The 24,700-nt window shown below is 35.6% G+C and overlaps 1 protein-coding gene across 1 annotated transcript in view; it reads right to left on the bottom strand.

The window, feature by feature from the left end:
- The window catches only part of CCDC102B (coiled-coil domain containing 102B), a 36,077-nt gene extending 13,666 nt beyond the window's left edge, over positions 1-22,411 (bottom strand). The window contains 3 exon segments of the mRNA XM_005239312.3: positions 14,286-14,394; positions 19,777-19,991; positions 21,803-22,411. Of these exon segments, the coding sequence (XP_005239369.2) occupies positions 14,286-14,394; positions 19,777-19,991; positions 21,803-22,408 (930 nt within the window). The 5' untranslated portion in view covers positions 22,409-22,411.
- Positions 22,412-24,700: the final 2,289 nt, after the last annotated feature.

Below are 24,700 nucleotides of genomic sequence, written 5' to 3'. Positions count from 1 at the left end.
TCCTGGTTGGGGAGCTCTCATATTTTACAGTTATTTGCAGTCAGGCAGGTAGCAGGCCATATATTTGCACACCTCAATATAAAATCTTTGTGTAAAGGAAATCTCGAGCCTCTCACTGGGCACATGGTCTCCTAGCTTGCAGTTGTGTGGTTGCCAAGGGGCTGTGCTTCCTTGTGAAAGATCTGTGGGAAGAGCCACCAGACTGCACAGCATCACAGAGGATGAGAAACAGATGGACTAGATCTTCTTAGACCTTGCAACTTCAAGAGCTTAAACTGTCAACTGGAGGGTCAGGAAGAGCTTATGCTTATGAAACTGGAAAGCGGAAACTCCCATGACGATGAAGGCTGGAAACTGGTGATTTCTCACACTAGGAAGAAAGTTTACGCCTCACCTGATAGGTTGCACTTTCAGAACAGGTTCACTGCCCTTGCAGTTGATGAGAAGCATCTCTGGTGGGCAAGTCCGAGCCACTCAGGATGACTAGAAGGAAGCTGTGAATAATAGCAATGGGAGACTCCCTCCTGTCAGGAATGGGGACGTCCATTTGCTGATGTGACTTGTCAGAGAGAGGTTAGCTGCTTCTTAGGTAGAATGAATACTCCACAAGAAAAATGAAAATCTAGATTTCTAAATTAGAGAAAAGATAAGAAAACCCTACAGTACATCTGAGTTCTTTTCCTTCTACATTTTGACAAATTTGTTGTAATTTTTTACTTTTGTTAAGCTGGTTTAATAATATGTCTCAGTTACAAACATGCCATCTATCAAGATCCTGGGAAACATTCTGAAATTTTCCTCTCTTCTCCCAAAAGATGAATGTAGTAAGTGAGATCTATTTACTTACTGGAAAAAAAAACCCCAAAAACCTCTACAATAATAAATGATAACCAAGTAGTTCCTTTAAAACTTATACTGTTGTTTAAAAGAAACTACTCATATTTTCTCATTTAATATACATCCAACCCATACATGCATATTTATTTTTATGTAGACATGTCAGTTGACCTTATAGCTACATTATATTATGGGCAATAGTAGATGTACTGAAAGATTTTGTTACTTGGAAGAAAAAGTAGAGGATATCTTACCAATGGCAATTCCTTATCTCCTCCTCTTCATTCTGCAAACAGCATCCCAGAATCATAGAGGGGTTGGGGTTGGAAGGGACCTCTGGAAGTCATTTGGTCCAAAACCGCTGGCTCAAGCAGCACCACATACAGACAGCTGCCCAGGACCATGTCCAGGTGGCTTTCGAGTATCTCTAAGGTGGAAGATTCAGCAGCTTTTCTGGGCAGCCTGTGTCAGTGCTTGGTCAACCTCACAGTATTAAAGTGTTTCTTGATGTTCAGAGAAAACCTCCTGTATTTCAGTTTGTCACCATTGCTTCTGACCACTGATCCTATCACTGGGCACCAGTGAAAAAAGCCTGACTCCATCTTCTCTACACCTCCCCTTCAGGTATTTACAAACATTCATAAGATACCATCGAGCCTTCCTTTCTCCAGGCTGAGCAGTCCCAGCTCTCTCAGCCTTTCCTTGTGTGACAGATGCTCCAGTCCCTTCATCATCATAGTGGTCCTCTGCTGGACTCTCTCCAGCAGGTTCATGTCTCTGCTGTAGTCCAGAAATGGACCCAGCACTCCAGGTGTGGCCTCACCAGTGCTGAGTAGAGGGGAGGGATCATTTCCCTCAACCTGCTGGCAATGCTACTCCTAATGCTGCCCAGGACACCATGATGAGTCTTAGCCACAAGGGTGTACTGCTGACTCACGTTCAAATTTAATGTTCTCTATTTTTTTTTCTTCACTCCTTCCCGAACACTTATAACTTCACTAGGCTTTCTCTTTTGCTCAGCCCTAACCTTATTTTCCAACTCTGACTGTGACTAAGACCCTCACCTCTGGCTCACACCACAAAAGTCCTTGCAGTACAGATCTCTTGGCTGTCCTAAATTTCCTTGGGCCCTCCAATTCCAGCCCCACTCCAACAGCACCTCTAAGCTTTCTCTTTTGCTCAAGCCTAACCCAACTTTCCGGCTCAGACTGAGACAAAGAACCTCACTTCCAGAACTTCTGTCAATATCGCTTGCAACCTTGCCTACTTCCTGTTTCTTATTTTAGATGCTGTTCAGATATATTGCCCTCCTACTTTTATGGCTTTGCTGGATTTTAAAAGTAATGCTCATGGTATAAAATGTACCAATAAATACATCAAAGGTCACATTAGCTTTACTTGGCTGTGCCAAAAAGATGCTACACTAACTTGCTTCAGTAATTTGACTCTGTAAATTTACTATATGGCTTAAGAAAGTCCCCTTTTGCTATGGTCTTTCAGGCTACCCAATATCATATTTCTATCTGGGATCCATTCAAGCCTACTTCTTCACTCTAGCCACTTCTAAAGGTTTCCCAGTTCCTTGAAATTTCTCATAAATCAAACACTTCCCATTGCTCCTTGTATAAATCTGAAGAGAGTGACCCTCACCATAATTCTTGACTACAGAAACCAAAGTTGAAGCCTTGGTTCTAACAGAATTCAGTAACTATATACTCAGAACTTTAATATTAGGCAAAATTTAAGTAGCCTTTGACTTGAAGGTTATTTTTTTAGTGATGACAAACCCCCCCCAGACTCAAGTGCTTCCCATAATCAGAAACAGAGACTAAATCTAAACTCCTTTGGATGTACATCTTTTGTAGCATCATTTTACTGCAAGCTCTTCAAATTACCAATTTTTTTGTTATGTTTAGCAAAATATTGGTGTCTAGATAAACATGACTTTACAAAAAAATGGCATGTACAGCATGCTATATTCTTAAATACAAGGGGTATTTGAGATTGGATTAATATGACTTAATTTTAAAACTGCATTTTCTTTTTTGCCTAGAACTGAACATAATAACTATAATTGCAACTAAGATTAATCTCACTGAACATTATACAGTGGTTTAGATGAATTTAAAATGTTCTATAATCTCAATCAAGGAAAAAAAATCACATTTCAGCTAATCTCTTGGAGAATACTGCCTGAGATTTATAAGGGACATACATCAACCAAAACTCTCAAAACTTGACAAGACATCACTCATCTGGAGAGTGAAGACTCCAGTGTGTTAACAAGTTCATGGCTGCTTTTGCTACTACGCATAGAAAGGTTGAATTTTTGATCCAGGGAATAAGTAAACATTCCCATATTAGCTAAGAGTAAACTGATCTAGTTAACAAAAAAAAAAAAAAAAAAAAAAAAAAAAAAAGTAAAAATCACACCTTAATCTTTATGTTTCACTACCAAGCAAGGGAAAATTGGAGCTCTGACATTCACACCCAAAAGGTTTGTTTTCTTTGCTTTACAAACAGTAGCATGCTTTTCTTGCAGTTGATTATACTATGACAGAACACAGCAGGGGTGACAGTGGTAATAGATTAAACAAACTGTGTTTAAAAAACTAAGTAAATGGCAAAGATTGTTTTAGCATAGGGATTATAGCAATTATTTCTCTTAATTTAATTTGAAATCTCAAAGGGCAGCTGGTCTGAAGCAGTCTTAACCAAAAAGATATAAAGCAAAGCATGAGCTTTCATCTCTTAATTTGACTCAGTGACACCTTAGTTTTACGAAAAAGGAAAACCAAACCAAAACAAAAACGCTGTACATTAGTTCCCCACTGTGTTTAGAGGTTCAACACTAGATATTTTGGTTTAGTATTATATATTTTATATATAATTTATATATATAATTATATATATTATAATATATAATTGTTTCAAATATATTTGAAATTTGGTTTATTTCAAAAGAAGGTATAATAAATCTCTGCTGAGAAGATTTGGGGTTTGTTTGGGAATTTTTTAATGACACTTGAAACCTTTTATTAATCTCTGCTTATTTTCCTTTTCACCTAAGTATTGTTGCAATACTACAGTTTCCCAGTTTTTATGACCTGAAGTTAGTATACTTCTGTTACTAATGGTTTTATCAGGGGGAGGGAACTAGAGGGGTATGTGGCTTTTTGGGTTTTTTTCCTCCTCAAACCTAATACAACAAACTTCTTCCCAAAATAAGGAACACAGACTACTCCCTACAGAGCTGAGACTGAGTAATGCAAATCTTTTCCAATATCAAAATAAAGAACAGATTTGTCAGTTTGTATGCCTATGAGTGGAAATACATGTACAGACTATATTGAACTCTGTTCTGTGGAAAAGGATGACTTTTAGTCTTAACTCTCAGAATAATGATAATATATAATTTACCAAAGATAATTTAAAAACTTGGGATTTTTAGATAAGCAGCATACAAATTTAATTGTAGTCCAGACTGTATCAGCCTGCCTCACTTTGCTTTAAGCAGTTATCTACTGCTGTGTGTTTAGGAACACTAGTAGTCATTATCAGTAAAGAATTCAGTGATGAGAATGAGCCATAAGCCATTCTAATAAGCCCTGTAAAAGGAAGATGATAACCCTTACTCAAAAAAAATACAAGGATTTGTCATAAGAAGATGAATGTAGGCATGGAAAAAAAAGTAAACAGTGCAATGGTTAATCTTTCCTTTTTGTGTTGGGGTTTTTTTTTTTTTGCTTGTTTGGTTTTTAATTTTTGAAGTTTTATTTGCCATATAGGAAGTCAAGACCTCTCTGTTTCCAACTGATTTCTAAGCTGAACTTCCATCCTGATTTCATATTGCTGAATTAAGACAAATGTATAGATAAATAAGGAATTGTAAAAAACCCAGAAAATCAATAATGGTTAGCATGATTGGAAGCACTCAAAGCAAGCTAAAATTGTCCTCAGTCTCAGGAACTTTCTAGACTGTACCAGTACAATGTGCTGCAGATCTGAACACTGTTCAATCCAATTTACTAGAAATTATTAAATTAATAATATTAAAGATGTAACAAGAATCCTAATTGTTAGACAGGAAAATAAAATACTAAGTAAAATTATCTCAGCTTACAGTACATTTTTTGATGTAACTGCAAACAAGTCATACCAACAATACGTCAAAATGGAGAGTGACAGTTAAAGCACTCTACATTTAAGTTTGGAACTGTGCAAGAACACTTATCTTACAGACGAAGATTGTTGACTTTTCAGATTAGTAGTGGGTGGTGATGGGAACGGGATGCATGCTGTAATTGTAGGTGTCTAGAAATAAATACATCTTAGATTACTAGAATACTAAATAGTGTGAAACTATACTAGAATTTGTAATCTTAAGTTTCCTGTAGACAAAACAATCCATACCAACATACTTAATAAAAATTTGCAAGTCTGATTGGACATAATATTAAATTTTCAGGAAAATAAAGATTGCATAAAAGTTGCAGGTAATTTGCACTATACACCAGATTCCAAACATTGCTATGTTCTGTGCATTAAGCTTTCTCCTTGAACAACAGACTATGTTAAAAGGGACAGATTAAACCAGTATTTAAGCTTGTTTTCCCTTCTTAACTGAAAGTTCAACAGAATTCAAGAAATACAGGAGTTTATTTCAAAGAAATTTTAGTGTTGTGTTGCTTAGACTTCAGATAAATATGGTATACAACATTGTCTCCACACAGCTTTAGTCACTTAATCTAAATAAGTAATTATGTGAGGTAATTTCTATAGCACAATGGTCTGGTGGCAAGTGCCTGTAGAAATAGTTCTACTGTTTTCAGTAAGATTTATATGACACCTTTTCTGTTTTATATGAACTGTACCTAAATAGCACATTATCTTGGTATTTTGAAGTTACAAAGGTCCCTGAAGAATCTTCTGGCACAGTTTTTAATCACCTGTTACCACATAATTTAAATTAGGAACTGATCCAAAGTTCACTGACATCAGCAGATTTGTCATTGACTTCAGAATATCACTCATGCTGTTGCTCAGAGAAATAAGCAGTACTCCACTGATGTAAACAAGGAAAGTTTTGTGACTATATCCAAACAAAACACTCATTAATTTTTCCTAAGATTGGATCCTTTGAAAGTAATCTGAAAATGTAATGCTTCAGTGCAGGGGCACTTTGGTGCCAGACAGTTCTCTTTAAGCATGAAGACAAAAAGGAAAATTCCTATTATACATTAAACAGGAAAAAGAAAAATAATGCATGGCTAGTTATCTTCCTTTCCTACCTCCCATGAAAGTACTACTTCTTTGTTCCAGAAGCAATACAGCTGTCTTGTATAGGCTAACCTGAATCTACAATGGAAACTGTTCATAAGTACAAAGGTTAGTATTTATTTATCCCGGATAAATAAAGGGCCACTTACTCATTTCTTGTTAACATTATGGTAAGGGCTTGCAAGATGACAAGGTTAGTTTCCATGGGGAAAAAGGAAAAAAAAATAAAAAAAATCTGAGAGAGGGATATGTTGTTTGTTTTGGTTTTTTTTTTTTTCCCCAAGAAATAAAACCCATTTTTTCTTTAGTAGGCAGACCAAATATTCTTCATGCCTAAAGAGGCATTTTAGATTTAAAAACTAAAAGAGAGAATGATCTAAGGCTATATTTCCAATCAAACCTCCCCCCAAATTAGATTTTTATTTTTTAAGTAACACAAAGCTATCCTTATCTGGATAAGGACAGAAAAAAACCAACTACATAGTGAAGTACAAAATACTTATATCTCTAATTCAGTGTCTTTAATAAGTCAGAAATTTGATTAAATTTTGTCCATTCTACCAGTTGTTACATTTAATTCATCAGTGAGTTTTTTAAAAGAAAAACTGCTTAATTTAGCCTAAATTGATTTTATGTGAATGAATAACAAGTAAGTCTACTAGCAGAAATATTTACTTAAACAAGAAACTAAGTGAATACTAAAATATAATCCTGAAAGTCAAATTCAGGATATTTAAACATATTTAATAAAGCTTTTTTGGGGGTCATATTTTAAACTACACACTGCAAAAAAATCCCGATACAGTATGCTGAGATGACCACACTAATACGTTATCATGATGTAACTCTGTAACCATTTTGCACTTCTCAGTCTAAGCTATGAAAAACTGTTTTTATTAAAAATGCAATGCTAACCTCTAGGACAACGTTACTTAATGTATATATACACATAAACACATATTTAGACACATATATGTGTAAGTGTGCATGTGTGCATATTCCTCTCTTGTCTTCAAAACCTCACCACATTATACTTTCTTCCAGTGGCAGAGCAACAGGCAAAAATAACCTCTACTAATGATGCAGACTTGGCATGGTATTCCTTTCATGGAAAATCAGCATGCACAGCTATGTTTCAGTATGCACGCACATGTTTTTTCTAAACATATTTCCTCACAGGGATAAGTATGAGTTTTCATCTTTCATTTGTAAAAGAATGTTCTTAAAAAACAAAACAAAACAAAACAAAAATTCTAGTCTTGGTTTGTATTTTCATTGCCAAACATGTAATGAAGACCCAGGAAGTACTGACAAGTACAACTCAATACAATTTAAATATCTTGTTAGAAGCCAGTATGGCAAAAAAAAAGTCAGTGAACCTAGATTTTCCCAGCACTTTCCAAATTACATTTGTAGGAAAATACACAGTCAAATGGTACTTGATGTTACACACCATCACAAATTATACTTTATGCTGGACAGTAAAAATGTTCACATTAAGTACACAATTTCTAGAGATAACACTAAATATGAACCGGCACCTGATTTATGAAACCAGTGGAAAGAACAGTTCATGCTCTGCAAGAGTACTTGCTTAAGGAACACTCCAGAATTTTTTCCTTGCTCTCAAACTACGTATAAGCTATTGTAATTTAGGCAAGAAAAATAAACATGTTTATCTAAAGTAATTTTTAAAGTACTTTTAACAAACCACGGGTCAGATGTGTGGTAGCATCATCATCCCATTTCAATCAGCCTGAAAATCACACCAGCCTCCCAAACAAATGAAGGATTAAGCCCAGTAAGGAACAGTCCAAATTCTAGACCTAATCTAAAAAATGACATTTTGCCACAGGAAAAAAACTGCACTGAGTTTCCACTCTATAAATTCAATTGAGTTCTCAAATAATTCAGATATTGTTTTCAGAAAATTGCCTAAAGATATTTTGAAACTCAGCCTTCTGGATTCTGTTATTAAACTTTATAAAGACTCCTTTAGCACACTAAAAGAGACTACTGGCTATTTTGTAGTATATAAAATCATCACAAATTTAATTTTGGAGACAACATTTTATTCCTATGATAGCTATGCATAGTATGCAATATTTCTGTGCATTTTAGGTGAGAATTAAACAGAAAAATTCACAGTACCCAGCACAGCCATTAAGGCTGCTGCTTTATATCTGATTATTACATTTTCTGCAAGGTTCAGGGGAAAATCAGAAGGCATTTCTGGAGTCAGGCAGAGTATGGGACAGAGGAGATTTAGATACTACATGTATCTAAATTTCCTGTAAGATTATCAGAGCATTACTGTTTCAATTTCATGTATATACTAAGTGAATGAAAATAGCCATTATAGCTAAGCAGCTTTGCAGCACCTTCACACTATAACGTAATTTCAGGATAAAAATTTCTGGAAAAGGTGGAAATAATGCAAAATCATTAACAAGAACTAGCTGTTAACAATCTGAGTCTTCAAAAATTATGTTCCATTTTGAACAGCATTTAAACAACTACAATGAGAGCAGAAGACCTGATTTATCCAGAAGCTTCACTTGCCTCAGTGGAGTTTCCTCCACCTGGAAAACAACAGGTAGGGAACCATTACCATTCCCTTAAATTAATGCACCTAAGTAACAATACAGATTGCTATAACATACAGTGCAAAACATCTATATATTGAGAGAGAGAACAGAAAACATACATTTTAAAAGATGTTTGAAGATATTTTTTTACTCTACAAAATCAACAGCACTTGTGACTTACCTTCAACTCTGTGCAAAAAAGAGGAAGAACAGAAATGTCTCTGCCTAAGATACAAAATGCTAATTTAGCCTGTGTTCCTTTTCTCTCAGGATATTTCCTTTGATACTGATGTTCCAATGGGCTTTAAGTGCCAATTAGTGTAATATTTGCCTCATATCCCATAAACCGGGATATAAATTTCCCTCATCAATTACTAACACATTAGATAATGTTGAGTAAGGGCACATTCTGTACCTCAACTAGCAGAATTTTTTTTTAAACAGCACAGAAGTCACCGCCCGTAGTGGCATTTGTAAGACTACAGTGCACACTAGTGGAATGCAGCAGTATATGCATTTTGTCACTGTTTTCAGTATAATGTAAAATTGCTTTATAAATATTCCATCTTATTTAACTTTTAAACCACCATAAAAACATGTCCTTCAGAAATGATAGAAACAGCTATAAAATGTTGAGGAAGACTTGCAAAGTGTTTAAACATGCATGTTTTATTGTGCATAAGACTAAATGAGCATTCTAAATCCTAAAACTTTAATAGTCTTTCTAACTGTAACTCCTTGTTTACAAACATCACAGCAATACATCAAGGATTTACTCTGTTCTCAAAGACCTAAATAATCAGACTTGGATACACTTTTTGTGCCTGTAAACTACAAGGTCGGTTAATTCATCTGTAAACTAAGCTGTATCTGACATAATTGGATAGCCCATTTTCAGGGACTTTCAACTAGCAATGTCATTGATGTCAAATTTTTTCTGTTCTTCAGAGAACTTAGATTCCTAGATTTTCCTACAAAGACTGTTTTAAAAACAAATACATCTAATGTCAACACCCTTTATTTATTCAGTGGTTTTATGGACTTGATTTTTGTCCTTCTGTGGGTTCTCACAAAAAACAATAATGCAAGTATAATTTTATACTGAGCAGCTGCTTTCCCCTTTTTAAGAATAATAAAGTGTATTACTGTTGTTAAGAGGTTATTTGTAATATATTTAAAAATCAAGGCATATGAAATATTAATTGCTTTAGTATCCCACTAAGGGCTGCAAGCTCTTCTGGAAGTAGAACTGGAGCTTATTAACAGTACAGACAGTACATACAAAATGTTTTTGACAGCTAAGAAAGGTAGACACATAAGTCTTAGTTTAAGATTTGATCTTATGGGCTGAATATTGTGTAACAAACTCATAAATAGGTCTTTTCAAAAGCTTCAAATATATCTAATGATCTTTAATACTGATGGCATTGTTAGGTTACATATTGACAAAAAATTGTAAACCAGGCTCCATATAGCACAATATACTTTTCCTGCAATAAACAAAAGTGTAAGGAAGGGATTTTTGGGATATCCCACTTCAGTTCTTGCTTTCTCCCTGGAAAAATATTTGGTGGTCATGAAGTCTTAATTCACTAGCTCCATAAAGAAAGCCAAGACAATTTTGTCTATTTAGTCAGTCAAGTAAACTAAATTTTAAACCCTAATCTGTAGTGAGGAGGTAATCTTTAAAGAAGAACAGCCAATTAGGACTTGGTTTAAAACTGTTATAATTAAAAATACTTGAAATTAAGGAAAGGCTAGAGAAAGCTCAATGAATGAGGATTTCTGAGTGTCCTTAGAGAAACAGACAAAATTGTGTGTAGTAAAAACAGATGACATTTGACTGCTTTCAAATAAAGAAAGAGTGCTGTCAAACTTCAATTAAGATTTGAACCATAAGCTTCCTAGTGTTAACTTTTTATTTTACTGTTTAATGGGAGAGCAGAATTTTTATAACAGGAAAAGAAATGATGTTTCAACACTAAATGCAATTTCCTGTTTTGCCTGTTAAAATGGTCTAATTTATGACCCCAAACAGGACAAGTTCAATACTCGTGTCACACAAAGCTATATATACTGCTTGTTGTTACTACAAACATAAATTGCCACTTTACTACTTTTTTATTAATTAACTCATACATTAAAAACTTACTCTGTTTCCAAATTGATGCAGAATGCATAATTTTTTAAGAAAGATTATTATCAAGATCACCAGGGCTTTCCATATTTAGTTTGTTCCAAGGTAAGTGCCTTTTAACAGAAAGTAATGAGTGACTGGGAGCATTAATATGCAAGTCTTGGCAGCTGTGAAGCTTCTAACATTACACAAAATCTCTCAAAATTCCACAATGCTAGCAGAGATAACTATGCTTAAAAACAGTTTAATTTGCAGTGGCATTGTCACTGGCAAACCAAGCATTTTTTTCACATTCCCAGAGGGACTGTCAGGTGATCTACCAAAGGAAATAGCAGATTAATTTATGCATGACTGAAACCAAAAACTATTAGTCAGGGACATGAAAATAATCAAGAGGTAATGAATGATCCATTATTGATCTAGAAATTCCTTTGTAATTTAATAATGATGCAAGCATGTATACAAATCAGATGCCATACTTAGCCTAGTACATGTCTGTGTTTTCTTTTATTTAATTTTCAATTTTTTCAGCATCAAGAACCTTTTATGGTGCTCCAGCATCCACTTCTCAACAGTAACATATAGTAAAAGACATTCACACACAACATCAACACACAAGATTTGTGGATTTTTTCCATAAAGGAATAATTTTCACTTACAAAAAACCCCACAAATAAAGTAATTTCATTCACATTAGTCAGATTCAAGACCAGTGTTTTCCTGCCATTTATAACCTAGTTATAGAAGTCTTACAAATCTCAGAAGACAAACCAGAATGCTCAAAATATTACCTCCTGTTAGCAATTAAAGCAATTCCACGTGTTCCCACGAAAAAATCAGCAACACATATATGTGTATATGCATGTACAGATATAAAAATTGGTATCTATCAATCTCCTACCAATTCTTAGCAAGTTTTTAGTACTTCTTGTTCTATTCCTGCCATAAAACATAAAGACTACATCTCTTAAGAAAAACATTTAACTAAATCTAGACTTCCTCTGTTGTACAGCAGTATGATAAGCTAAAATCCTACTTAATGAGCAAGCAGAAAATTAAAAAAACCTAAAATCTGAAGGAACTCAAATATCACAGATAGATGGTAATCTGTTGCTGTGGATGTTCATCTATGAAAGAAATTCCATTTATGTATGCACCACCTTGTAACTAGAACTTGGAATTTAATAGACTGCTTGCAATCTTTTCAAAAACATTAAAAGAAAGCTAATTAATTTTCACAATTATTCCAAATCTGAGATGTTAAATTTATAGGAAATTTTAAAATCCCCATCCATATTTAGTTACCTAGACATTTTGAGTTTTGTTGGATCTAAGAGGTCCTTAACCCATTGTTCTGAAAGCTAAATCCTGCAAGCTGCAACACAATTTTTTCTTACTCTTCTACTCATGAACCTGGATTGAAATGAACCCTTCTTTCCTAACACCATTCCTACATAACCAGGCAATGTTTTTAAGTAACTCCTTTGAAGGCTGGTCTCCTTTATAGAAGCACACTGCTTTCTTGCATCAGAACTCTACCAAGATTTCCTTGCTAAGCTAAATCAGTCTCCTGACACATCTACTGGTTCTCCCGAGTACGAGGACAAACTTTGTTGCACTTGGAAGATCCTGTACTTCAAGATCTGCTACCTTTGGTGAACTCTTTGTTTACGAGTCAGAGCTGCCTCCCCATGGGATCCTACCCAACAATTCCCTGACTAAGCCAATGTCCTGCTTTCCTGAGGTTCAGGGGGTGTGCTGCTTGCCTTTCTCACTTCTTTCAGGAATATGAACACCACAATTTCAAAGTTGCTACAGATAAAGAAATTATTCATCATAGCCTCCTTTATATTAGTCAACAGCAGATCGAGCTATGCATTTGAGAGCAACTTCCATCCCCTCAGCCCTTCCCTGCCAGTCTTTCCTGCAGTCCTTCAGAGTACTACATTTGCATGAATTTGGCACACTATCTTAACTGCTCCAACACTATTGTAGTTATGTAACCACATATAGCTCTAACTCTTCCTGCTTGTTTCCCAGGCTCTGTGCATTTCTGTACCAGCACTTGAGGCAGGTGTCCCTTCACCTTGTTTTATCATTCCTGAAGTCTTTCTTGCTCCAATCATCCTGCACTTTGAGCTTTCCACTTATTCTGAATATGTGGAAATGAATGCCACTTCTTCACTTTACCGTGGTCCATAACTCCCAACCCTACCATTCCTAGTTCAAAGCTTTACTCATTAAGTTAGCCAGCTTGTTGGATCAAGGAAGCAACAACTCCATGACCTCATCCCCAGAGCTGTGTGGTCATTCCCAAAAAGCCCCCATCTGGTGTCCATGTGGATGAGCAGCAGAGAACAGAGGTAGTCTAAGGACAGGACAAACCTTGGCAATCTCTCTTCAGTGTTCTGGACCCAAGTCCACAGCAACCCACACAATCCTCAAAAAGGCAAGTGGGAGACACAGGGATTTCTCTCCCTGCAGAAGAGTGTCTCCTGGTACTGCCACTGGCTGCTTCCCCCTGATGTTATTGCAAGGTTCAGGTTGAAGCCAGCTCTGATGCCTCTCCAATCATACTTTCCTCTCCTACTCTGCTACCAGGCTTCTGAACCTATTCCACAACCACAGAACTGCTTGTGGAAAAAGAGCATTCTCCAGAGATCATGTTTCCAGCCTACTGTGGGACTCTATTTACCTCACAACTGATCACAGTGTCTGGCTGCCCCTCCTGTGTGGTTCAGGCTCTCTTGCCTCTGGGGACTGCGATGATGGTATTAATCTCCCCTTTGCCTTCCCCTGAGCCTGCCCAGCCTGCTCATGTCCTCCTGCAGCTCCAAAGGGGCATCACATTTCCTCAGCTAGTGTACCCCTCTTTTAGGCATGGACACTTCTTTCCCCCGCCCCAGCCTCACAGGAAGGTGTCAGGCACTGCCTGCAGCCCACGGCCTGGGGACCTGCATCCTCCATCAGCAACTCAGAGACAAGGTCTCTACTGTGCCAGCAGCAGAAGCCCCTGCTGATGCTGGCTACCTGCCCCAGGGTGTGCCACCACCATTGCTGATGTGTCTTGTGCTGCCATTGGCATGTTTCCAGCCCCCTCCCACACGCAAACTGCTGGACAAGCCACCTTTCCCCACAGGCACAGCCTGGGACCTGGGCACTGAGCCTTCCTGCAAGGCTACGGAGCTACCCCGGTGCCACCCTCGCAGCTCCCCAGCACTGGTGCTTCCATGACAGCACATGGTATTTGCGCTGGGGCTGGGCTTCCTCACATACCCTTGGCAGGTCCCTCCCCAACAGGCTATAGGGATAAATAGCTGATAAATGGTTGATTTATCACATTCATAAACCCTAGACACGATTTTACTTAGTTACAACACCAGAAATCAGAAGTCTCAGTTTTGTTTCTTACTGCATGTGATAACGATGTGCTGCCAACATACCTGTCTCAGGCTTTCCAGCTTCGTTTGTCTCAGTTCTTCGTATTTCCATTTCCAAAGAAATAATTCACTCTCTAGCTTTTCCATTTCTTTTTCCATAAATACGTACATTCTGAAAAAGTATTTTAAAAGTCAGCATTACATCTCTTTGTGGTTGACAACAGACAAATTACTTTGAATTTCCTGTTCATAGCTTGAGTTGTATTTTGCTGTCTTTGGTAACTGTATATCTTTTTTTTTATTAAAAACCTATATTATTATCATATAATTATTCCAAGAGATTTAACACAATTAATAGCTAAGAATAAGAAATCCAATAGTAGAATTAAAATAAAATAGAAATCCAGTAGTATAGAATTAATATTTTAAATGAAATAAAATTTAGTGATAAACTGAAGAAAATTTGGAAATGGACTTGTTAGTGATTCAGGTCACCTAACACACAGCAAGTTAGTGAAGATCCTCAGAAAAGATACTGTATCATTTTTGTTTGGTTACAGACAGAAGATTATTTGAAACACACATACACAGAGGAATATATACTATATGTAGACAGTACTGAAACAAAAGATGATCTACTTTAGATCTTAAAAAATATTAAAATATGTATATTTAATGTTTTAAAAATACTTCTTAAAAGAAAACGCTAGAATTTTAGGAAAATTATTATTTAGCTCAGAGGTACTACACCCTCATTCAGCACTTCCTCTGGAATGTTATTTGAGCATAAAGTCCACTACTAAATTCAGAAAAATTATTTAGGATGCACACTTCACAAAGAAAGAAGAACAGTTCCTTGGAAAAAGGTCCTGTATTACTGGAACAATTAACTTTGATATTTACTTTTACACCTCCTCTACCTTTCAGTCTTTCAGGAAATAATGAAAGAAATATGAAGCAGCAGAGGCACTACAGATGTTCTTGTCTTTGAGACCAATTAAAAACTCATTCCTGTGTTCACAGGACAAGTTCCAAAGACAAGCATGAACTTCTTATAATTTCATTTTTATGACCTTCCTTCATAATTTCATTTTACATTTGTGCAATACATATGCATCATTTTGCAACTTTGCAACAAAATAGAGTTTGGAACATAATTAAAATCGCAAGAAAAAAATTCTTAATTACAAATAAAAGCTTTCATTTCTAGCATTTCTATGAAATCAAATCACAGTTTAAAATTCTGGAATATTTCATTATCTATAAGTATCAATATAGGAATAAAGCCTATAAAGTCAGGACGCTGAAGAAATCTAAAATCTGAAGAAACAGTAAAACCACATAAGTACTATTATGTTGGGAGATGAAAACTTTACATTATATAATTTTTTTGAAAATGGAGAGATGCAGGGCTGCTATACCAGGAAAGAGAAAAATATTGAAATAGTTGAGAATTCTAATACTGGCAATTAAAGGAACTGTGGTATGTTGCAGTAGTTATTTTCTATTCTGAAGCCAATGGAATTTGCCAACTTTTTTACTTAAGATAGTATTATCAGCTGACTATAACTACATTCTGAGAATATTTGGTTTAAAATTTATCTTCCACAACAGCATTGTTAACTTTAAGGAATTAAAGCAAAGTCTATTAATGAGATTTGTCTGGGGCATTTCTATGCAGCATACTGCAGGATTGCACAGAGATACCAAGAGTTAACACTGACTGGTCTGGCTCCGGTCCTGGAAGCAATATTAGCTACATTAATGTAGCATTCCACTTGAGTGATGTTATTGTTCTCTCTTTTTTTACAACTAAACCTAATGCTCTTGAACCAGGGATCTCCTTTTTCTGCATAGATACAGCACATAGCACAGCTTATCTTAGTAAACACCTACAGCTCCCATAAAACATTATAGTAATAAAATAAACACCGTCACTCAGAAAGCAAAGTGGAGCATGATGACTTCTGTCATATATAAAAGTACCTAACACATGCATTTCAGCTGAATGTTTTTTTTTCTTCTGAGGTAAGGGGATATTCTTACTGGAATCATACCATGACTTCATGGGGAACTAAGAGAATTGAGAGGGACATTTAATACAGTAGGAGGTAAAAGCATGAAAGATGACTCTTTAATACTTTGAATAATAGCCTATTGACAGTACTGAATGCATTGAAAGTCCTTAGAAATCATCTAATCTGAAAAGTAAAAGAAGAGTGTCCACTATGTTGTGCTTGCTTAGGAGATACTACTTTTATTTTGTGCTACAGTAGCTCTTGAGTGAGGTCAGATCCCTCCGGTGCTACTATGATCCTGTCCACATAAAGTTTGTTATTAAAATAAGGAAAACAAAGAGTAGAAGAAAGAATACAGAAGAGGTTGGAGAAGCATCTTACTACTACTAAAACAAAAGATCAAGATCAGAACATTTTTAATGGATCTAGTAACCACCTATTTTAACTCATTATCTAATCACATCAGAGAATTACACAGAATGGTTGACACTGGAAGGGACCTCTGGAGGTCATCTGGTCCACACCCCACTACACAAGCAAGGTCACCTAGAGCTGATTGCTCAGGACTGTGTCCAGGTGGCTTTTGAAGCCTCCAAGACTGCAGACTCAGCAATGTCTCTGGGCAACCTGTGCCTGTGTTCAGTCACCCTTGCAGGAAAAAAAAAATAATCTTGATGCTCAGACAGAGCCTCCTGTGTCCATTGCTTAAGTCTACTGATCCAGCTGTAAGCAATTCCTCTTCAAAATTTTCAACCACCAGTGTAGCTGGTGGGCTTTTGGTTTTAGACCAAAGAAACACGTTTAAGTTCAGAATATAACAAATTAAGATCTTGAAATTAGAGGACATTTAGATGAGAACACTGATCCAAAAGATGACTAAAGATAGCTGTTTTAAGCAAATGATTCTTTAAAGTGCTGAACAGCTCATAAGGTCTTACTTCCCATTCATGTCAACAAGACCCCAAATGTGTATTTGACATGAGCCATAGTGCCTGGGAGAGGATTTTGTGTGTGATTTCACATTGTAAACGAAACCCTGAAGTTCTCTGAAAGTCACAACATAAACTTTGAGATGTTTTTTTTGTGGTTTTTTTTTTTTCCGAGTTCCTTTCTTTTTATATTTTGCAAAACCCAATCTGTGGCTTTAAGGGTTTATTGGCATTACTGAAGATAGCTTTAAACAGGATGCAAGAAGCATAGGTCTTCTCAGGGTGAAGCAGCAAAACAACTTATGGAGAGATTAGTCAGGTAACTAGGGGCGAGTCCAAACACTGGATATGCGTGAGCTAACTTGACTCTGGAAAGAATGCACCTATGGTTCAGGAGTACTTGCAAACCAGAAAACTGCTGAGAAGTCCTGTGCTGTATGAGTAAGATCATACTGACTGCCAAGGTAAACTTTGGCCTTGGGGTTCAAGCTGTCTGTGATCCAAGCTTGCTTTTGACGCAGCACAGCTGTGTGTCCTTGGCTCAAGTTACTGAGAAAAGTGCTCCGTTGTGAGAAAGAAGCTGCTAGATAGTGCTTAAGCCAGAGCCATGCAAGATAAGAAAACAAAAATGCAAACAGGGGTGAGATTGCTGAGACAGTCATTATTAGCAGCTCCAGGATTCAGAAGTGAAAATACTGACATGAAAAGTATAAAACCTAAGAGGAAAAACTGGGAATCTGAAGATGGAAGCTCATTAAAATCAGCTGATTCCACTAAGCAGTGGAGACAACCCTTTCTCAGCTGGCAGATAACAGTCTGTCCAACAAAGATTTGTAGGGTGTCTCAATAGGCTGGTGAATATGTTAATATTTATCCCAGTAACATTATTCCTAGCTATTTATTTGATAAAATTTGATAAAAATAATTGCTTCAGACTTCTAGGTCGCATGTATTCTCCTTACAGAACATCTTCACACATGGGAAATGTTGCTCTAAGTGACATGGAGAGGGAGCTGTTATACCAGTGCCCACCGTTCTGTGGCCATCACTGCTCTGCCACCATTTGCTGCCTGAAGTTGGCACTGCCATATGGTGCACGGTGTAGACATGCCCCAGTTTCCGTGTGCCACGTATACCACAGTCAGTATATATCTAGGCGTAAATTGCAAAACCTTTCTCTGAAGTACAGTTAAATTGGCTAGGAAGGAATGTGAACCAAAACCAGGAGGCAGAACCAGGGTTTATTAAAATTTTGTCAAAGTGATTAAAAAAATGAGTTGAAAAATTATCCCCTTTTTCAAAGGAAAGTTTGGCTGTCATATGCGTGTATCTATACTGTGATTGCTGTTGAAAAATGAAGTACCTTGGACTCTAAATACTTCAGCCAGAGGAAAATGGGTATGTGAGGCATCAGCCTCTTAACTCACATATACAAGTATCATATTAAGCTCAAAAATGTAGGCGTTCTTGGATTTTTGCTTTCATAAAAAATAAATCCTTTTTAATAAAACAGAACATTCTTCTATTCATCTGCTGAAGCATGATTCAAATAAAAAAATATTGTATGTTTTCTACAGCCATCTAACTCATATAACAAAAGACAGTAAATCCTAGTTAAGAGTGTAAAGGATTTAAAAACTTTTTTTTTTTTTCTCAGACTTGTACTACCTACAGGACGATTGCAAAAAAAAAACTGACACGAAAGAGATTATTCATCATAGCTTACCATTACAGACTTGCTGAACTGAAACTTTTGAATGTGTCTGCAATAGAGAGGGAATTTTCTTCTCATTTTCTAATTAACTTCAGCTGACTTTGAAGTTACAGCCACATAGTGCCTGAAGTCTCCTACTATATCCATCATACACATACGTGTTTCCTTGGAAAGACTTTTTGGTGCAGTTCAGCCTTGCTCAATACTGACCATCTATACGAAACACCAAAGAATTCCTACCAACACAGAGAATCACATACTATCATATAGTGTGTAATCAACACATAACTTCTTTTAGGCCACCAAAATGCACATTTGCACATATGAGGTAAATTTGATATGATACAATAAGCATACAGTAAGTGTGTTATTCTCTCTCTGTTAGTTGCTTTTGACGTATACTTTACTATAAGTGAGATTGACAGCATTTTGCAGCTGTATTCATGTACTTTTAATTCAAAACCAGCCACAGTCATCCTGCAGTTGCAGTCTTTCAATGTCTGCTGGTAGTGTGAAAATCTATACTGAAAACAGTATGAAAATCTGTTGCTATGCACAAAGCACTCCAATAACTGAATATAATATTAGAAACCACTGCATCGACACCAAATTGCTAGGAAATATATATTTTTAATTAAATGTACATTCTTGACAGTTCTGTACGGAGCACTTAAGTTTTAAATGATAGAAAAGCCAAGGAAAACAATAAATACATTATGCTGAATTCTCTCTATGTATTCTTATCAGAGTCTTGTAAATAGCAATTAATAAAATATAGAAATGAGAACATCTGAACTATAAATGCAAGTATCATTATATATATTTTAGAAAGTGCCTTAAAAATCTTTACTTTTAATAGTGATTTCCCGAGGTAGGATATATACTGCACTTACTCTTTTTCCTTTTTTAAGATTTTCTGCATCTCAGCCAAATGCAAATGCAAGACTGAAACATGTATTAGACCATTCTCTGTTTTCTTAGATGTACTGTCCAAACTTTTTTAAGGTTTCTCCAAGCAGATGCTGGGAACTCCACTGGGAAAGGAATCAGGAGGCTTTGGAGTGATTTTTTTATTGTGATTGCTTTGGTCTTTGATTACCTCTACTTCCTGAGAAAACAAAAAAATGACATCCAAGAAAAACATAAATTAAGGCAAAAGTCTAACAACTTCTGCAGGGCCTACCAAGGCTCTTCTAGGCATTTAATTCAAGTAGAAGAAAAAAGGGAATAAGTAACATCTTATACACTTGCAATGTATATGGATAAAATGTGCAAAAAAAGATCACTGCTGTTTCATGATGTCTCACACGTTCTGTTATGACCAGCTTCATATCCAAAATATTTCTAATCCATTTTTACTAAAGAAATAGACTCCAGTTATCATTAGTTGGCTATAACTACAGAAGACAGAATCCTGGAAGTAACAAAACCAGGAAGGCAATTTATGCATACAAATAATATACTGAGAAACTCTACATTAAGAACTCTTAAACATGTAATGTAAATCACCTTGAAGTACATGATGGACTTACACAAGTTTCATGTTTAGAAGCAAAGTTACCTGCATAACAAACCAATTCCGATCTCGTTCAGAAACTAAAAGCACTATAAAGTCTATTTTGAAGATACATGTTTTGCGTACAAACTAGTAAAAATTAAAAAAAATAAAAAATATTATTTTTAGGAAGATTTAACATCTCTTATAAACAACAGTTTCCCTTAAAAATTTATTTAAGTTTTATCACTTCTGATGAATTGTGTTTAAAAGCCAAATTCATTTTAGCAGATTATTAGCATTCCTATTTCATGCCACTCGAGTTTTTAGAAGAATGCCTCAAATCTACATCAGAAAATACTTGAAGCTGATGAAAAGATAAGACTGTTTTCCACTCACTTATAAAGTTTCAGTTTTCAAGTAGTCCATTATTTTATACTAAGGAGAAAGAGAAACAGTTAAAATATATATTATGTGACTTCCTTCCTATGGCCCATTTGTTTCCTCAAAAATGTGAAAGGCATGCATCTTTTAGCCAAATTTATTCTCAATACTAACACTTATGGTGGGTTTTTTTTTCAGAATTCACAGGAATATAAATGCAATTTATATGCATTTCAGAGTGAATGAAAATTCTGAGCATAATACATTCAGGCCTGAGATCCTGACAATTTCCAGTGAACGGAATTAAAAAATTTCTTATGTCCCACTATGTAAGAAAAAAAAAATTCCTACTATGTAGGAAAAAAATTTCCCTTATCTACAATGACTGCTATCTATCAGACAAATAAGTATAGTTTTTACATGCTGCTGTCTAAGAAGACTATATCATGCATGTCAAGGCACAGAATTAAAACTTGTAAAACATGACCAAATAGATCCATTTTGATTAATCTAACTGGTTCTTCTGTATAAAACTAGGAGCTGTATTAAACTCTGCCCATACATGATCGTTTAATTTTGCGTAACAACTCGATTGTTCTCTTTATAAAACAATCGTGTGACTTTGCGGAAGAATTTGCCTCACCTCTTCCAACATTTTAGAGATTGTGTTAAGGAGGAAATAAATAATTTTATTTTACAAGCCAAGAACTTGCGTTGTTTTTTGGAGGTAGGAAAAAAAAGCACACAAACTATGCAGAATTCAGATATCAGAGGTAATCTGTTACCTTAAAACACAGGAGTCAGAACAATACTTGAAGTTATTGATTATGTCTGCCTCTATTACTTAAATGTTTAGCCATAGTTGAAGGGTATGATTTTTTCCCCCCATAATAGGAATATTAGATGAGCAAAAAAAAGTGGTTTTGCTATTGAATGAACCAGATAGTATTTTCATCAAAATCCTTGAAAAATCCTATTTCTACATACACATCCATAACCTCCCTCTTCTTCATGGACTAAAAAATTTCCCCATACTTTACCTTCTTTCTGTCTTCTGCCCCAGGAATCTTGTTGGTTTTGCTTGGTTCTTTCACAGGTTCTCGTTCCAGAAACATTAACTGATTTAGGTCTTTTTTAATATAAGGTATTTCTGTGCAACTGAATTCAGTTTTCCAAGCAGTAGCATTTTCTAAGTTTTCCTTCTCACTTACTCCATCTTGATTTACTTTTTTAAGCATACTCAGTTCTTTTACAACATTGTCTAACTTTATTCTCAATTGTCTTGCTTCCTCATGGGCTTTATTTCTTTCTCCTCTAACTTTGTTCCATTTCTCTCTCCAATTAGCGGTACAATCTGACCACCAGCGCATGGTCTTCTCCATTTGAGCAGCTCTGGCTTTGACTTCTTCCAGTTCCTGAATTTTTACTGCTTCAAAAAATTCCCAATCAATGCTGTCATTCATATGCATATATGGATAATGAGATGAATATGGGTAGAAACTTTGAGGTTGCAGATTTGAATTAGAGAGATGGCCACCTGGTTGGCAGCCTCCAGCTAATTTATAAGGTTGTCTTGGTTCAGTCCCAATAAACTCTGTCTCTTCCATCAGTTTCTGAACAGAGCTTAAATTCATGTTTTGATTCATAATCTAATTTCACTCCTAAAAAAAAAAAAGACAGACAATAATTTAGCTTCCCTCAATTATGTGAGTAACCTCAAACAGTAGTTTATTTTCCTGCTACAATAATGAGAAAATCTTAATAATGCTGTCAATGTTTTAGAAGTATGCTTCATCTACAAGAAATAGCTATTAAAACACATTTTATGTAATACTTTTTGAGTACAGCATAAAGAGATATACCTATTACTTTACTAGGAATTGCTAGCAAAGTAAAAGTTATTAAATAATTATAATGTTCTCAAATATTTTTGACTCTAAAGAAACCAGGCAAAAGCTTTCTTCCTTCAAAACAAGATTAAATTGAATCAATATACATTCTAAATGTCTAGTAAGAGGAAAGTATTTGTCTAGAACTACAATCACACTCACTTGCTTTCTTTCCTGAACTCTGGAACTTCATACTAGGCAAAACTTGCCTTATAATTTGCATACCTAAGGGGTAAAAAAACCAAAACCAAAAACAAAACGAACAAAACACAACCAAACAAAACCCCCTGACCTTTGGATTTTCTTTGTTTCATAAGAAAAATAAAGAATTTTTATAGAGGGATTTATTTTCTGTCTACATTCCAGAAGCTGTCCAGGAAGTATATTTTTACATTGTTCTTGAAATGTCAGCACTATCATACTGTACTCTATAGTCTACCTCAAGATGGTATGACTCTGCCAGCAAACCTTGTTGCATTCCTTTTCATTATTTATCTGCTATTGCTCATTCAGCCCAGAGGAAAATCAATGTCTCAGAAATTGCTTTCTCACCCCAGTGCTGAGAAAATGTTGGTGTTGGACAGTCTGTAGAGACTAGGACTAGTCACTTACACCTCCTTATTTTTTCCTTTTTTTTATCTTAAAAAAACAACAACAACAAAACAAACAAAAAAAACCCCAAACCCCAACAAAACCAAAACCTAAAAATCTTGCTATTAGTAGGACTGTTGTCTAAAGTTTAAAAAAATGCTCTTATAGTCCAACATCCAACTGTAAAAATCAATCATGTTTATATGTTACAGCAATTAGCATTAAAACCTGTATTTAAAATGTAGATGGCCAATGCAGCAAACAAAATACTGAAGAATAGATAGTCTTGGTATTATGATTAATTTGTGTTTCATTTCAGCTAAACAGAAGTTTTTTCAGGTCTCAGTTCCTGTTTCCCTGCTGTTTTCAACTTTTCTGTGCTTTCCAGGACATTTATTTTCCATTTTTTAGAAGCTTCTGAAGAACTGTTATAGTCAAGTATGGATATGAGAGAAGGAAAAGGATGGTAAGAGGACTCCCAACTGACTCATCATCACTGTCTGGTGTGGCACCATCAACACCCACAATACCACTATACAGATGTAGCACAGCTGCTGCCAAAGCTTGATCAAGGTTGAGTCTTTTTCTCATTTTCTGACCTACTTCCAGAAATTTCTTTTGAATAAGCCTTATCCAAAACACAAAGATACTGCCACCCATGATTTTGTATGAGGCTCAGTAGAGTCAAAATAACTAAATATTAAACTTTCACAGTAAACTGTTAATTTAACTTTTGGTTTGTGGTAATGCTTTTGTTTCCTAAAGCTTAAACTAAAACCAAAACAAAACCACAGTAAACTTTTAATACATAATACAATATTTTAACTTTTTGATTTTTTAAATAGTACAACAACTTTTTCTTACATTTTTGTTTCTGTCCCAGACTAGTAGATGCCTGCAGACATTCATTACTCTGTTTATAATCAGCTGCTGCCTGCATACAGCCCTGGTTTAACTGAAGTAGAAGGGCATTTTCCCATTGGCATTAATGAAAGTAGGATTTTCTTTGTGCAGTTGCTGTACTTCTATGACCAGTGTAACTCAGCACAAATCCACTGCTGCCAAAATGACATCCCCACCTCTCTCACACATCCATCTACATATTCTTGACTAGTTAGCTTTTTCTCTTAGTAAAACTAGTGAAATAATCAGATTGAACAGATGCAACATTCCCAGCTAGACAGTTTTTTGTTTCACTAGAGCCCTCATCTATTTGACTAGTGGCTGCATGAAATCTAATGCTTCCACAAAACATGATATGGAAATACAAGATGGAAAGCAGGACTGTCCCTTTTCACAGTATCACAAACTGCATTCAATCTGTATAATTTCTAGAATTACATAAGCAATATGCAGGAAACAAGTCAAGAGTCTGTGAACAAAACAAAACAAATAGTATATCTGATACAAGATTATATGTAAAACACAGTGTTTGACTTCTGTGAGAATACTGTATGA

The sequence above is a fragment of the Falco peregrinus genome, chromosome 3 (assembly GCF_023634155.1).
Source record: "Falco peregrinus isolate bFalPer1 chromosome 3, bFalPer1.pri, whole genome shotgun sequence".
Lineage (NCBI taxonomy): Eukaryota > Metazoa > Chordata > Aves > Falconiformes > Falconidae > Falco > Falco peregrinus.
Note: the sequence above shows the minus strand (reverse complement) of the source record. Positions and strands in the feature narration are given on the sequence as shown.